The 12,197-nt window shown below is 36.3% G+C and overlaps 1 protein-coding gene across 1 annotated transcript; it reads left to right on the top strand.

Moving 5' to 3' along the window:
• Positions 1-5,126: 5,126 nt before the first annotated feature.
• Positions 5,127-8,174, top strand: LOC131047982 (pentatricopeptide repeat-containing protein At4g21065-like). The gene is made up of 3 exons (XM_059212274.1): positions 5,127-5,502; positions 5,734-5,805; positions 7,279-8,174. The coding sequence occupies exons 1-3, from the start codon at positions 5,127-5,129 to the stop codon at positions 8,172-8,174; spliced, it is 1,344 nt and encodes a 447-aa protein (XP_059068257.1).
• Positions 8,175-12,197: the final 4,023 nt, after the last annotated feature.

The raw sequence follows: 12,197 nt of genomic DNA, 5'->3' as shown, positions 1-12,197 counted from the left end.
TGTTGGTGGATGATCCCGATGCATTTCTGGTTGGATCTATTGATTGGATTATGTTGTTTCAGTCTTAGGTTGACTTGGTTGATCATTGGATTGCAGGTTTATGTTATGAATTTATTGTATTATCTTTTAGGTGGCCGACCTAATTGTTTAGGTCCCGGGTTGGTATAAATATGATGTAAGATCTCTTTGTAGATCGTGGGTTTTTGGGATATAGGTTTATTTATGTGCAAATAAGGTTGTAATCATATACAAAGGTTTTGGTCAATCATAGGTGAACAAATTGGGTTGGTGAAAGAGGTTTAAGACCTCCAATACTAAGCTTAACCATAACTATATTCAGGCATAGGAGATGTTATTCTTGTAGTTCACTCTTCTTTCTGGATTTTAGTCTGGATTTATTTTTTAGTCAGTGAGGCTCCTTTTGTGATGAGCAGTGCGCTCTAGGTTGTTGGCCTTCCTGCATGTGCAGGCCCCTCTTTATGTAATCACATACTTACTGCAAAAGTATTATCTAATTGTGGGTAGGCTTCCCACCGTGGTTTTTCCCTTTACCAGGTTTTCCACATACAAATATTGGTGTTATCTTTTGTGGATGGTTGGTAAATGTTATGTGGATTATATTTGTGCTTAACTGTTATATCTGCTATTCCGATATTTGGTTTATGTATTCCGGTAATAAGGTTTTAATGCTTAAAGTTCTATAATTTGTTAACAACTGATTCGCCCCCCCTCAGTTGTTCACCGGTTATCTGAGTTGTCTAATAGAAGTTAATTATCCAACCTCACAAGCCAAGAATCATCTACACACATATTTAGGATTCAAGATGAGGTGGATTTAAAAATAGAAGAAATGTTAAGAGGAGTTAATTAGTTTTACTTAATTAAATAATCGTAGATTAATTAATTAATTAAGCTAGAAGAATTAGGAACTAAGTTTATCTAATTAAATTTAGGAGAGAAATAAGAATAGGAATAATCAATTAATTATGGGAAGGTAGGATAATGTTTAGTTGTCAGATTACTAATTAAAACATTTTTTATTTAATTAATTTGTAAGTATTTATTTATTGGTGAATTTTGGGTGTCCAAATTTCACCCCTCTTTTGATGTGGCATTGCGATTAGAGAGTAGTGCCACTTTAATGGGGAATAACAGATAGAGAGAGAGAGAGGCTTTGGTGGCAAGTTACACCAATCACCAAAGAGAACAGACATGATGGATGGGTTGGAGGTATAAAATTGATGATAGATTCTATCTCAAGCATAAGGTTAATAGAACATGAGGATGGTTGTAGATGTGGTGACTAGGAAAAAATTCCTAAGGTCTAGAATAATGTTAGATGTTGATGAAGTGATTAGGATAATAATTCTAAGGTTTAGGATAATGTTCAAGGATGGCTAATGAGTTGATTAGCATAAAATACCAAAGGTCTAAAATAATGTTAGGTTGTTGGATAGGAGATAAGATGAAATGATGATGGGTGAAGTTTATGGATTATGAATTCAAATTTTGGAAGATAATATGAAAAAGGACTAAGGTTTTGAAGGATAGTGTGTATGGCTTATGGGTTATGAGGGTAAAATAAGATAAGGAGTATGGTCTATAGATTATGATATAAGATTTAGACTAAGCATATGTTGGGGTGAGATAGATTTGAGAATGATGTGTGGACTATGGTTATGGATGTAGATTAAGGATAATGGACTTAGAAGGGAAAATGGATAGTGAACTATGGGAAAATGGCCTATGGATGATGAACCTGGAAGGATAGTGAACAAGGACTGTGGATAGTGGGTTTGGAAGATAATAGTATGGACTACCAATAATGGATTAAGGCTTGAAATGATTAGTGGGAATAGACTATGGAGTATGATGTGAAAAAGGATGGACTTATTTAGGCTATAGATAATGGGCTAGATTGTAAGGGTAATATGGGAAGGTGAAAGATTGGGCTAGGACTATGGTGATGAATTAACTTTCGCTTCAACTTTTACCTCAAGGTCTAGTTTGGATAATGGTTTCAAACAAATAATTAGTTTTCAAAAACTTGATTTGGTTTAAAGGCTTACAAATAATAAAATTGTATTCGCATTACTCAATCAAGAGATAAAACAACAAGCTTAAAATTATTCAATAAGGTTGTATCAATCTCTATGGACTCACATATATACATCTACCAAGGTTGTGGATAGCTAGATAATGTAAGGTCATGGACCACTTATGCACCTCTTACCTTGAAAACTAAAGCCTTACGGAAGGTTAGAAGGTTAGCTCTACCTAGATACTACTCAAAGACATGTTGTGGGTAACTTCTTAGGCCTAATCGATATTTGATACACATAGTAGTCTTATGCTAGGCTAAACAAGCTTTTCTAAGGTATCTCCAACATACCTCAAGCATACCTCAAGGGTACATAGAGTATAGATTCGTAATCAGATCCTATCTACAAGCATATAATAAGTAAATATTAATTCACCTTGTGTCTTGAGAAAACAGGATCCTCAAGCCCATGCCAAGCATGATGATTACTCTTTTGAGGTACAAATTTAGTCTCCCTCTTTATATACTCCACTTGATTTTCATGGTTAAGATAATCTTCTAGGGTGATAAAATCCCTAGACATGCATCCTAAAAAGAAAAATAAGATTACTCATTGCTAATCCTCAAGATCATCCCAAGGTATGAGAGGAGAGCATACATAAGTACATAGCTTAGGGATAAAGGACAATAATTAACTTTAAGACAAAAATTCAAGTGTAAGTGAATTTTCAACCCAATTTTCAATGTGATAAATTATAATAGAAAAGACAAAGCACCTAAAAAAGGAAAAGGTCAATGATCGAATCTTCAACATATATCTTGCTAAAGCAATAAGGCATTGATAGATTAGGAAATTTCTGAACCACCTAAATATAGAATGCATAAATTGAATTATAGGACACACTAAAGGGTAGATCTAGTAGAAAGTTTATATCTAAAAATGTATCCATTAAATACAAAGTGCATACACTAAATTACAAATGAGCACACCAAAAGGATAAATAGTATAAAGTTTGTACTTGAAAGTGAAACCACCAAAACTAGGGCATATTTTCTATAAATATTGCATGTAAATGTTCAAATGTCAAAAATGAAAAAAATTTATATCTAAGGGAAAAAATAATTATGTAGTGCATATTGTGTTGAAATCACATCTACTAAACAAAAAGCACATTCATTAAGAGAAGAGTTGTTGAGTTATGTAGCACATACTCTACATTAAATTATGATCCACCAAAACATAGTCATTACATATCAAATGGTCTAATATTAGATAAAGATGATTTATATATGTCTTTACACCTCTCGACAGAGGTTGAAATAGATTTTTGATAGCATAACCGCACTACAAGAATGATTGCTAACAAAAAAATTAAGAGTTAATTTGTAAAACATACTAAAAATTCAATTTAAATTATAAAAAACATATATGTATTGAGATATTGTGAGTAACTATTGAGACATGGAGTATAACCCATGTGTGTGCTAAAGTTGTGGAAAGTTGCAAAATCTTGCAACAAAATGTGCTAGGCTTTCAAAAGATTAAAGGTAGTCAAATGAACATTATAACAACCTCTAATAGTGTTTCCTTGTCAAAAACTGAAAGTTAGAAACACAAAAGATATGAAAAATATGTTAAAATGAATTTAATGTGGAATCATTGAAACATAGAGTGTATACACCAAAATATAAGTAAAACCACCAAAATATAGAGCAACACTGTTGAATTGGGACTTGCAAGAAAAAAATAGCTAAGAATACACAAAAAATGATTAGTAGAAGGGATGTGAGTCCCTAATAGAGTCACCAAAACATGCACCTTCAAAATAAGCTCAAGCAAATAGATTAGTGACACAAAACAATCCAAAGGCCAATTAAAACATAGACATTTGTGTTAGAGCAAACCAACAAAGATAATAAATGAAGATGCAAATTAAGAGCAAATAACAACACATTAATACCTTCATCATTGGCCAATTGATAGAGATGTGGATGCTCATGTACACATTTGACAACAAATGGATATTATTAGATGGTTGGCTCATAAAAATGATGGTACAAGGCTAACATGAAAGCTTGTTATTAAATGGGAGGGGCGGTCTCTCCTCAAATATATTTTTTGGGAAGAAAATGGAAGCTCAAGATGCAAAGTTGAATGGAGGACCAAGATTAAAGTCACATGGATTGAAGTCCTAGCATTGTGACAAGTCTATTAGATTTTGAATTTAGGTAGATCAAATATGTGCTTCTCAAAGATACTTTTCACATACAAATTAGATATGAGACAAAACAAGACATTAAACTTCAAATTAGATAACACAACTAGGCATGTGTACATGGATAATAAAGAGAAGTAAGATGGATAAGCTAAATGCGTGGAAATACATGAACATATAACTAAGATAGAATAATAAAAATCAAATGACATATGAAAAGAACTAAATTAAAAAACTTAGATATATGAAATTCGACCAATAATCAATCACATTCAAATAGAACATCTCAAAATAAACACAAAAAGCTAAATAAAAAAGTAAAGCATTTTTTTTCCATTAACATAATCTAAATAATAGAATAATTTTATTTCTTTGCTCATTTTATAACCTCCTCCTGCCAGAAATCAAATTCAAACAATGTACAGAATTTATATTAACTTTTATAACAAATTACACAACAATAGACTATTTTCCTCCTGCAATTTTTTTTAACATAATTTTCCTTGGTAAATGTGGGAATGTAAAAGCTAATGAACCCACATATGATTTTTGTGCTGAAGTTTGAGATTGCCCAGAGATTTGATTATCCCGTACGCTGCGATTCCTGTAACTTGATTGAATGCTATTATATGTTGAGGGAGGTGCGGCACATTCTGCTTGTCATCTCTTTACATAGCGAAACTCTGCATTTTTGTATAGCAGGAGAAATTTTTTCTTCTTCCGTCACGGTGAGTTTTGTGTATGAATTGCACCAGTAGTTTTTAAGAGGACTAAAGTTTGAGACTGATTAGCATTGCACATTTTCCACGCTCCAACCAAAACTATAAAATGCCTTTGCCATCCACTATTAACCTCAATCACACAACATCATGTACAGTCTGTTTACAGTACCCCAATTACTGCAGACCTGTATTCTCAAGAACGCGCTTTCACAATGGAAAAAATTCCACTCTTTCATCGCTCACAGGCGATTTGCATTTGCTTCATGCACAACTTTTCATAATAAGCTTATTTACATGTACGTTAAGTGCGGAAGTTTGGTTGATGCCTGTAAAGTGTTTAACCACATGAAAGAACGAGACAGCGTCTCATGGAATACGATTATTGCAGCGTACAGAAGACTTGGGTATCCTCAGGAGGCAGTCACACTGTTTCACCAAATGCAACAAACAGGTTTCCAACCCGATCAGTTTACATTTGCCACCGTACTCCCAGCCTGTGCCAAAATGGGAGCTCTGAAACAGGGTATAGACATTCATCGAAGCATAAAGGATAGTGAAATTTTGTCAGATGTTGTAGTTGCAACTGCTCTCGTAGACATGTATGCAAAATGTGGAAGCATAGACAAGGCCCGGGAACTGTTTGACAAAATGCTTCATAGAAATGTGGTTTCATGGAATGCGATGATTGCAGAATATGCACAAAATGGATTTATTGAAAAGGCTTTAGAAACTTTAGAGAAAATGCAATTGGCAGGTGTAAAGCCAGATTCCACAAGCTTTGTCAGCATCCTGTCTGCCTGCGCCAAAATAAGAGCTTTAAAACAGGGTATGGATATCCACCAAAGGATTAAGGATAGAGGGATTTTGTCAGATGTTGTAGTTGCAACTGCCCTGGTAGATATGTATTCAAAATGTGGAAGCATAGACAAGGCATGTGAACTGTTTGAAATAATGCCTCAAAGAAATGTGGTCTCATGGAATACCATGATTGCAGGATATGCACAAAATGGACCTGTTGAGAAGGCTTTAAAAACTTTAAAGCAAATGCAATTGGCAGGTGTAAAGCCAGACTCGGCAACCTTTTCCAGCATCCTCCCTGCCTGTGCCAAAATGGGAGCTTTGGAACAGGGTATGGACATCCATCAAAGGATAAAGGATACAGGGATTTTGTCAGATGTTGTAGTTGCAACTGCCTTGCTAGACATGTATGCAAAATGTGGAAGCATAGACAAGGCACGTGAACTTTTTGACAGAATGCCTCAAAAAGATGTCATCTCATGGAATGCCATGATTGCAGGATATGCAAAAAGCGGAAGCTTAGACAAGGCATATGAACTATTTCACAGCATGCCTCAAAGAAATGTGTTCTCATGGAACTCCATGATTGCAGGATATGCACAAAATGGATTTGGTGAAAAGGCTTTAGAATGTTTCCAGCAAATGCAATTGACAGGTGTAAAGCCAAACTCTATGACCTTTGCTAGCATCCTCTCCGCCTGTGCCAAAATGGGAGATTTGGAACATGGTATGCATATCCATAGAAACATAAAGGATAGAGGAATTTTGTCGGATGTTGTAGTTGCAACTGCCCTGATAGACATGTATGCAAAATGTGGAAGCATAGACAAGGCACGTGAATTGTTTGACAGAATGCCTGAAAGAAATGTGTTCTTATGGACTGCAATGATTGCAGGATATGCACAAAATGGATTTGTTGAAAAGGCTTTAGAAACTTTCAAGCAAATGCAATCGGAGGGTGTAAAACCAGACTCAACAACTTTTGCTAGCATCCTCCCAGCCTGTGCCAAAATGGGTGCATTGGAACAGGGCATGGACATTCATCAAAGCATTAAGGATAAATTTTTTTTGTCAGATGTTATAGTTGCAACCTCCCTGGTTGACATGTACGCAAAATGTGGAAGCATAGACAAGGCACGTGAACTGTTTGACAAAATGCCTCAAAGAAATGTGGTCTCATGGAATGCCATGATTACAGGATATGCACAAAACGGATTGGTTGAAAAAGCTTTAGAAACTTTCAAGCAAATGCAATTGGCAGGTGTAAAGCCAGACTCCGAAACCTTTGTCAGCATCCTCCCTGCCTGTGCCAAAATGGGAGCTTTGGAACAGGGTATGGACATACATCGAAGGATAGAGGATAGAGGAATTTTGTCAGATGTTGTAATTGCAACTGCCCTGGTAGACATGTATGCAAAATGTGGAAACATAGAGAAGGCACGTGAACTGTTTGACAGAATGCCTCAAAGAGATGTCATCACATGGAATGCAATGATTGCAGGATATGCACAAAATGGATTTTACAAGGATGCTCACAAAATCTTTGAATTAATGAAGCAATCTGGAACATATCCTGACATTATAAGCTTTGCTTGTGTTCTATGTGCATGTAGCCATGCAGGTTTAGTGGATGAGGGCTGTACATACTTCAATCACATGAGCAACTTTTACTGCATTACACCTACAATTGATCATTATGTTTGCATGGTTGACCTTCTTGCCCGTGCTGGCTACCTTCAGGAAACACTAAATTTTATCATTAAGATGCCAGTTAAACCTATGGGGGTTGTGTGGACGTGTTTTCTTGGTGCCTGTAGATCACATATGAATATAGGCTTAGGAGTATTTACAGCAATGGTGCTTTTGGATTTTGATCCTAAAAATGCCGCGACTTATGTTCTTCTCTCAAACATCTATGCAAAAGTGGGTAAGTGGGGTGAAGCTCACATGGTAAGGAGATTGATGGAAGATAAAGGAATTAAAAAGATCCCTGGATGTAGTTGGATTGAAGAACGTAAAATGGTACATGCTTTTTGTGTAGGAGACAGATCACATCCACAGACCCTGGAGATCTATGCAAAGTTGGAGGAGTTGGCCTGCGAGATGAAGGCAGCAGGGTATTTCCCAAATTCAAGACATTTACTTAGTGATGTGGAAAAGGAGGAAAATGAAATATTTCTCTGCCACCATAGTGAAAAGTTGGCAATTGCATTTGGTTTGTTAAACACACCCCCTGGAACAACTATTAGAGTTGTTAAAAACCTTCGAGTATGTGCTGATTGCCACATTTCAACAAAATTTATCTCCAAGATTGTTGCAAGAGAAATTGTTGTGAGAGATGCAAACCGTTTCCATCATTTTAATCAGGGAGAATGTTCCTGTGGAGATTATTGGTGATGCTAAATGAAGCAATCCAAAAAATATGCAGTAATAATGAACAGACAAGGTTTCATTTACAGTTTTCGGAAAGTGATTTTCTTGGGTGGGTGGGGGGTTTTTAGTATTTGGCAATCTAGACTATGCTGTTGGCTTCATAAAATTAGATGCATAAAGTGCAATGCAGATCACTGCTTATATACACGGTTGCGGTATCTGTCTAAGACATGTTTTATGATAATATGGGAGCTTCATTGAATTTTTTTCAGGAAACCTGCATAGGTATGAAATGAAAATATGGAGGAGGAGGCAGAGAAAGGGTATAAAAAAATGAAGGGGTGAGGAAGATTTCAAAAAAATAGAAAGATACTTGTGCTGCACTAAATGGGAGAGGAGAGCTCAAGGTTACACTTGCCATTTTGTATAATTATTTTGTTCAAATTAAATTACACATGCCAGATTCAGTATGTAATTTTACTCAAGTGTATGTAGTTTTTCTCTCTTTTATGCTTAGATATTTCTAATTTTGTTTCACATTCCCTTTCTTAGTAGGATAGCTAATAAATTTGTGAATTCATAGATATTTTTAATTTAATTTGATTTTAGTCTGTTAGGTTTTAATCACAAAAAAACTAGTATAATTTATATATGAAAAAAAAGAAATTACAATTGTGTATATGTTGTAATTAGCAGTTATGCATGGTACTTGAAAAACTCACATAATGAGGATTGATGTTAGAGAGAAGACTAACATTTAGGTTTGTACAAATAAGATTACACATTATATTGCATTGTAATTGGACATTCACAGTATCACAAAATTGTGCATGATGAGATTAATGAGAAGAGGGTTTGAAAGTGGTAAGGAGAGAGCTACATAGGGCATTTCATTGGTGTGTGGTGTAACAGTAGGTTTAAAGCAAGAGGAACTCAAAATGATTGGGGGGAATTTTAATGAAACATAGTGGGAGACATCCATATGTTTGAAAAGAATATTATAATTATATTTGTAGTATGGTCAAACTGACTACTTTATTCACTTTTGGCAAACCTGAAAAATGGTAGTAAAGTTTTGTTCCATTTGATATGATAAAATTTGAGTAATTTTGCATTAGTTGCACACATATCAAATGCTAGTGAAGACTAAATTCCATATGCCACATCTAATGTTTGTTTACAATGCATTAATCACAACTAAATTAAGAGTTTTGAATTTTTGTACTTGATTCATGTTAAAATTTTATAATGAGGAATTTAATTCATGATGTCCAAATACTTATGAGTCATATGACTAACAATTTTTGTTTAGTGGGGGAGACCCTTTGGTGAAATGGTGGGGTTTCTTCCTATGGTGCCTACAACCAAGGTTCAAACTTCATGGGTTCATCTCTACTGTGTTAACAATGGAGCATGCTTTACCTTGGGGAGAACCTTGGTGAAATGGTGGAGCTTCTTGCCTACAGTGCCTATGACCTTGGTTCAAATCATAAATTCTTGATATTGATGCTAACAATGTGGATACTAACACACCAAACATAATGTTGTAAGCAAGATGAAGGGGAGAGCAGGAGGCGTGTTGGGAGGTGGAGAGGGTTTTGCAGAGGGAGAAGGGGAGGCTGATGAGGATCTAGATGGAAATGCATTGGTTGTGGTTGAGTACAGTGTTTTGGTTTTTCCTCTGCGTTGGTGTTGAGCCATTGTTGCTAATTTCTTGGAGGGTTTTTCATTGGTTTGGGTGGGGTTTGAAGTGTTGTTTCAGGCCTTCTATTCCTTTGACTATGACACCCCTTTCTCTGTGTGCAGGGTTGCTCTGACCTAGCTTTTTTCTGCGGAAGGGGTGGATGTTTTGGTCTTGGATTGACAAGCGTTGCATGTGATGGCTACAGATGGCGGGGACATTCCTAAGCTTGTTGGCGGTGTTGTTGTGGGGCCTGTTTTGGCCCGTAGGTTTTTCTTGACCCTTCCTTGGTGGCTTTTCTTCCTTGTCTCTGCTGCTTTGTTGTCGCTTCAGATTGATGCCTTGTTTTCTCCGTGCCTTGTGGTTTATCCTTTCTTGGTGGGAGGCGGGTTGGAAAGCTGTGGGGGAGTCATGTGGTTTTCTGGTGTTGATGGCATGGCTAAGGTTGATGTCAAGGGTGGTGGGGTTGCTTCTTTTGTTCAAATCCAAGCTGTGCATTGGTTATTTTGTACGGTGTGTAGGGGTTTAGCCCTCCTTGTCTCCCTGTGTCTTAAGGAAGTTGTTGATGTTGGAGAGGGTGACTTTCTGCTTGCTCTGTGCAACTCTTCAAAGTTTGGGATTTGGGTTTTGATGGACATGGTCTTATGGCTTTATTTTCTTTCAATACCTACTTTGTTTTGTAGTTATATTTTTGGTGGGGTTCTTGTGGATTCCTCTATGACTGTAACCACTTTTGTTGCGTCCAAGAGTTTTGGGTCTTTGTCTGTCGATGGTTTTTGCTTAGGGTTTTTTGTTGCTAATATGATTTTTACTCATGTATTTCCTATAGAGATAGAGACCGTTTGAGTAAATCTTCTCAAGAGAGCCAGATTGTTAGATTGGTGGCTATTTTGGATATTGTTTTTCCATCTTTGTGTAGCTGCTATAGTGGGTTTTGTCTGCGCTTTCTCTTCATTTAGTCCTTGTTTCTCCTATTGAGGTGGATAATATACTGGTGGGCTGGGATGTGTAGCTTCAATTTCTTTGGTCTTCTTCAACTTTTCCTATTGAGGTGGATCGGTCTCCTATTGAGGTGGAGATCGATGTTGGTGAAGAAGACGAGAGGTGCTGCAAGGGGGCTTAGGCTGCCCTTATTGGTGTCTTCAATCCTCTAATCCTATTGAGGTGGATTAAGGGTGGTTTCTTGTTTTTGCACCTATTGCTCCTTTTGGGGTAGAGCTTGTGGATTGTGAAGGAACTTGATGATCTCTTTGAAGGAAAGCAAGTTTAGAAGGCCTTATTTTGCTTCTTGCTTTTCTTAGTGTTCCTTGAGCTCAGAACTTATTATTTTTCGATAAGGTTTGTTGTTAAGGTTATAAGGGCCTTCTCAAAACCCATTGATAGAGTTTATATGAATTGAAGTGTTAGGTGGCTTCGACCTTGGTCTTGTTGCAGACAGTTTTATGTTGATTTGAGCTTGTGGGTTTGATGTTGTTAGGCTGTTGTTTGCCTTTGTTTATCTTTTGGCAATGTGTTGCTTGAGAGTTCTAGATCCCATCAAAATCTATTTGTAAAAAGTTTCAGGTCCCTTCAAAACCTGTTTTGCCCCTAATCAAACACAATTTTTGTTTCGTTGATTTAAAATGTTGGAATGTTATCATAAGCATACATGTTTGTATACAACAAAGGCAGAATAATTCACTAAGCCCTGACCTAGATAAATTGATTTGGGCTCCATCTCCAACTGAATCATATATAGTGAAAAAGGGATATGAATCTATTAGATTTCAAGGCAACACACAACAATCCAAGGCCTTCTCTTTTTGTTGGAATGCAGCAGTACTTCAAAAGGCAAGGGCCTTCTCATGGTTAGCCATAAAAATAAAATCCTCACAAGTTCTTGCCTCTTTTGTCTTGGTTTGGCAAATCCTTTCAATTGTATTTTGTGTGGACTTAAGACTGAGTCAACAAATCATCTCCTCTTCTAATGTCCTTTCTCCCAAGATGTCATATTCCCATGTAGATAGCAGGAAATGATTAGAAACATTAAACAATACATGTACATAAATATATATATTTTCAATACATAAATTATTTTTACCGCTTAAAATACGTTTTATTTTAACTAGTGGGAGTAATGAAAGGATGCATCCACCTCCGAAATAGACGCCATGTTTCAAGGGGAATCACGTGGTTTCAAAGAGGTATAAACCCATACCCCAAGGAAACATGGAAGAGGAGGTGACAAGGAGAGAAGGGCAAGGAGAAGCATCCAACATGTAACTTCATTACTCAGTAATAATATTTATTTCAGTTTTCATAATTTATGATGCCTAGACAACCATGAGGACTGCCCTGGGAATGCATCAGTCAGTAGACGATGTGAA

The sequence above is a fragment of the Cryptomeria japonica genome, chromosome 10 (genome assembly GCF_030272615.1).
Source record: "Cryptomeria japonica chromosome 10, Sugi_1.0, whole genome shotgun sequence".
Lineage (NCBI taxonomy): Eukaryota > Viridiplantae > Streptophyta > Pinopsida > Cupressales > Cupressaceae > Cryptomeria > Cryptomeria japonica.
The sequence above is the reverse complement of the archived record's forward strand: the minus strand, read 5'-3'. Positions and strand labels throughout refer to the sequence as shown.

What these genes read in the sequence shown, in the direction of transcription:
- LOC131047982 (XM_059212274.1), top strand. Translation starts at nt 5,127, where the DNA reads ATGTACAGTCTGTTTACAGTACCCCAATTACTGCAGACCTGTATTCTC. An exon ending in AATGGGAGCTCTGAAACAGG is followed by an intron (nt 5,503 to 5,733) that starts GTATAGACATTC and finishes TGCAATTGGCAG; the next exon opens with GTGTAAAGCCAGATTCCACA. An exon ending in AATAAGAGCTTTAAAACAGG is followed by an intron (nt 5,806 to 7,278) that starts GTATGGATATCC and finishes CAATGATTGCAG; the next exon opens with GATATGCACAAAATGGATTT.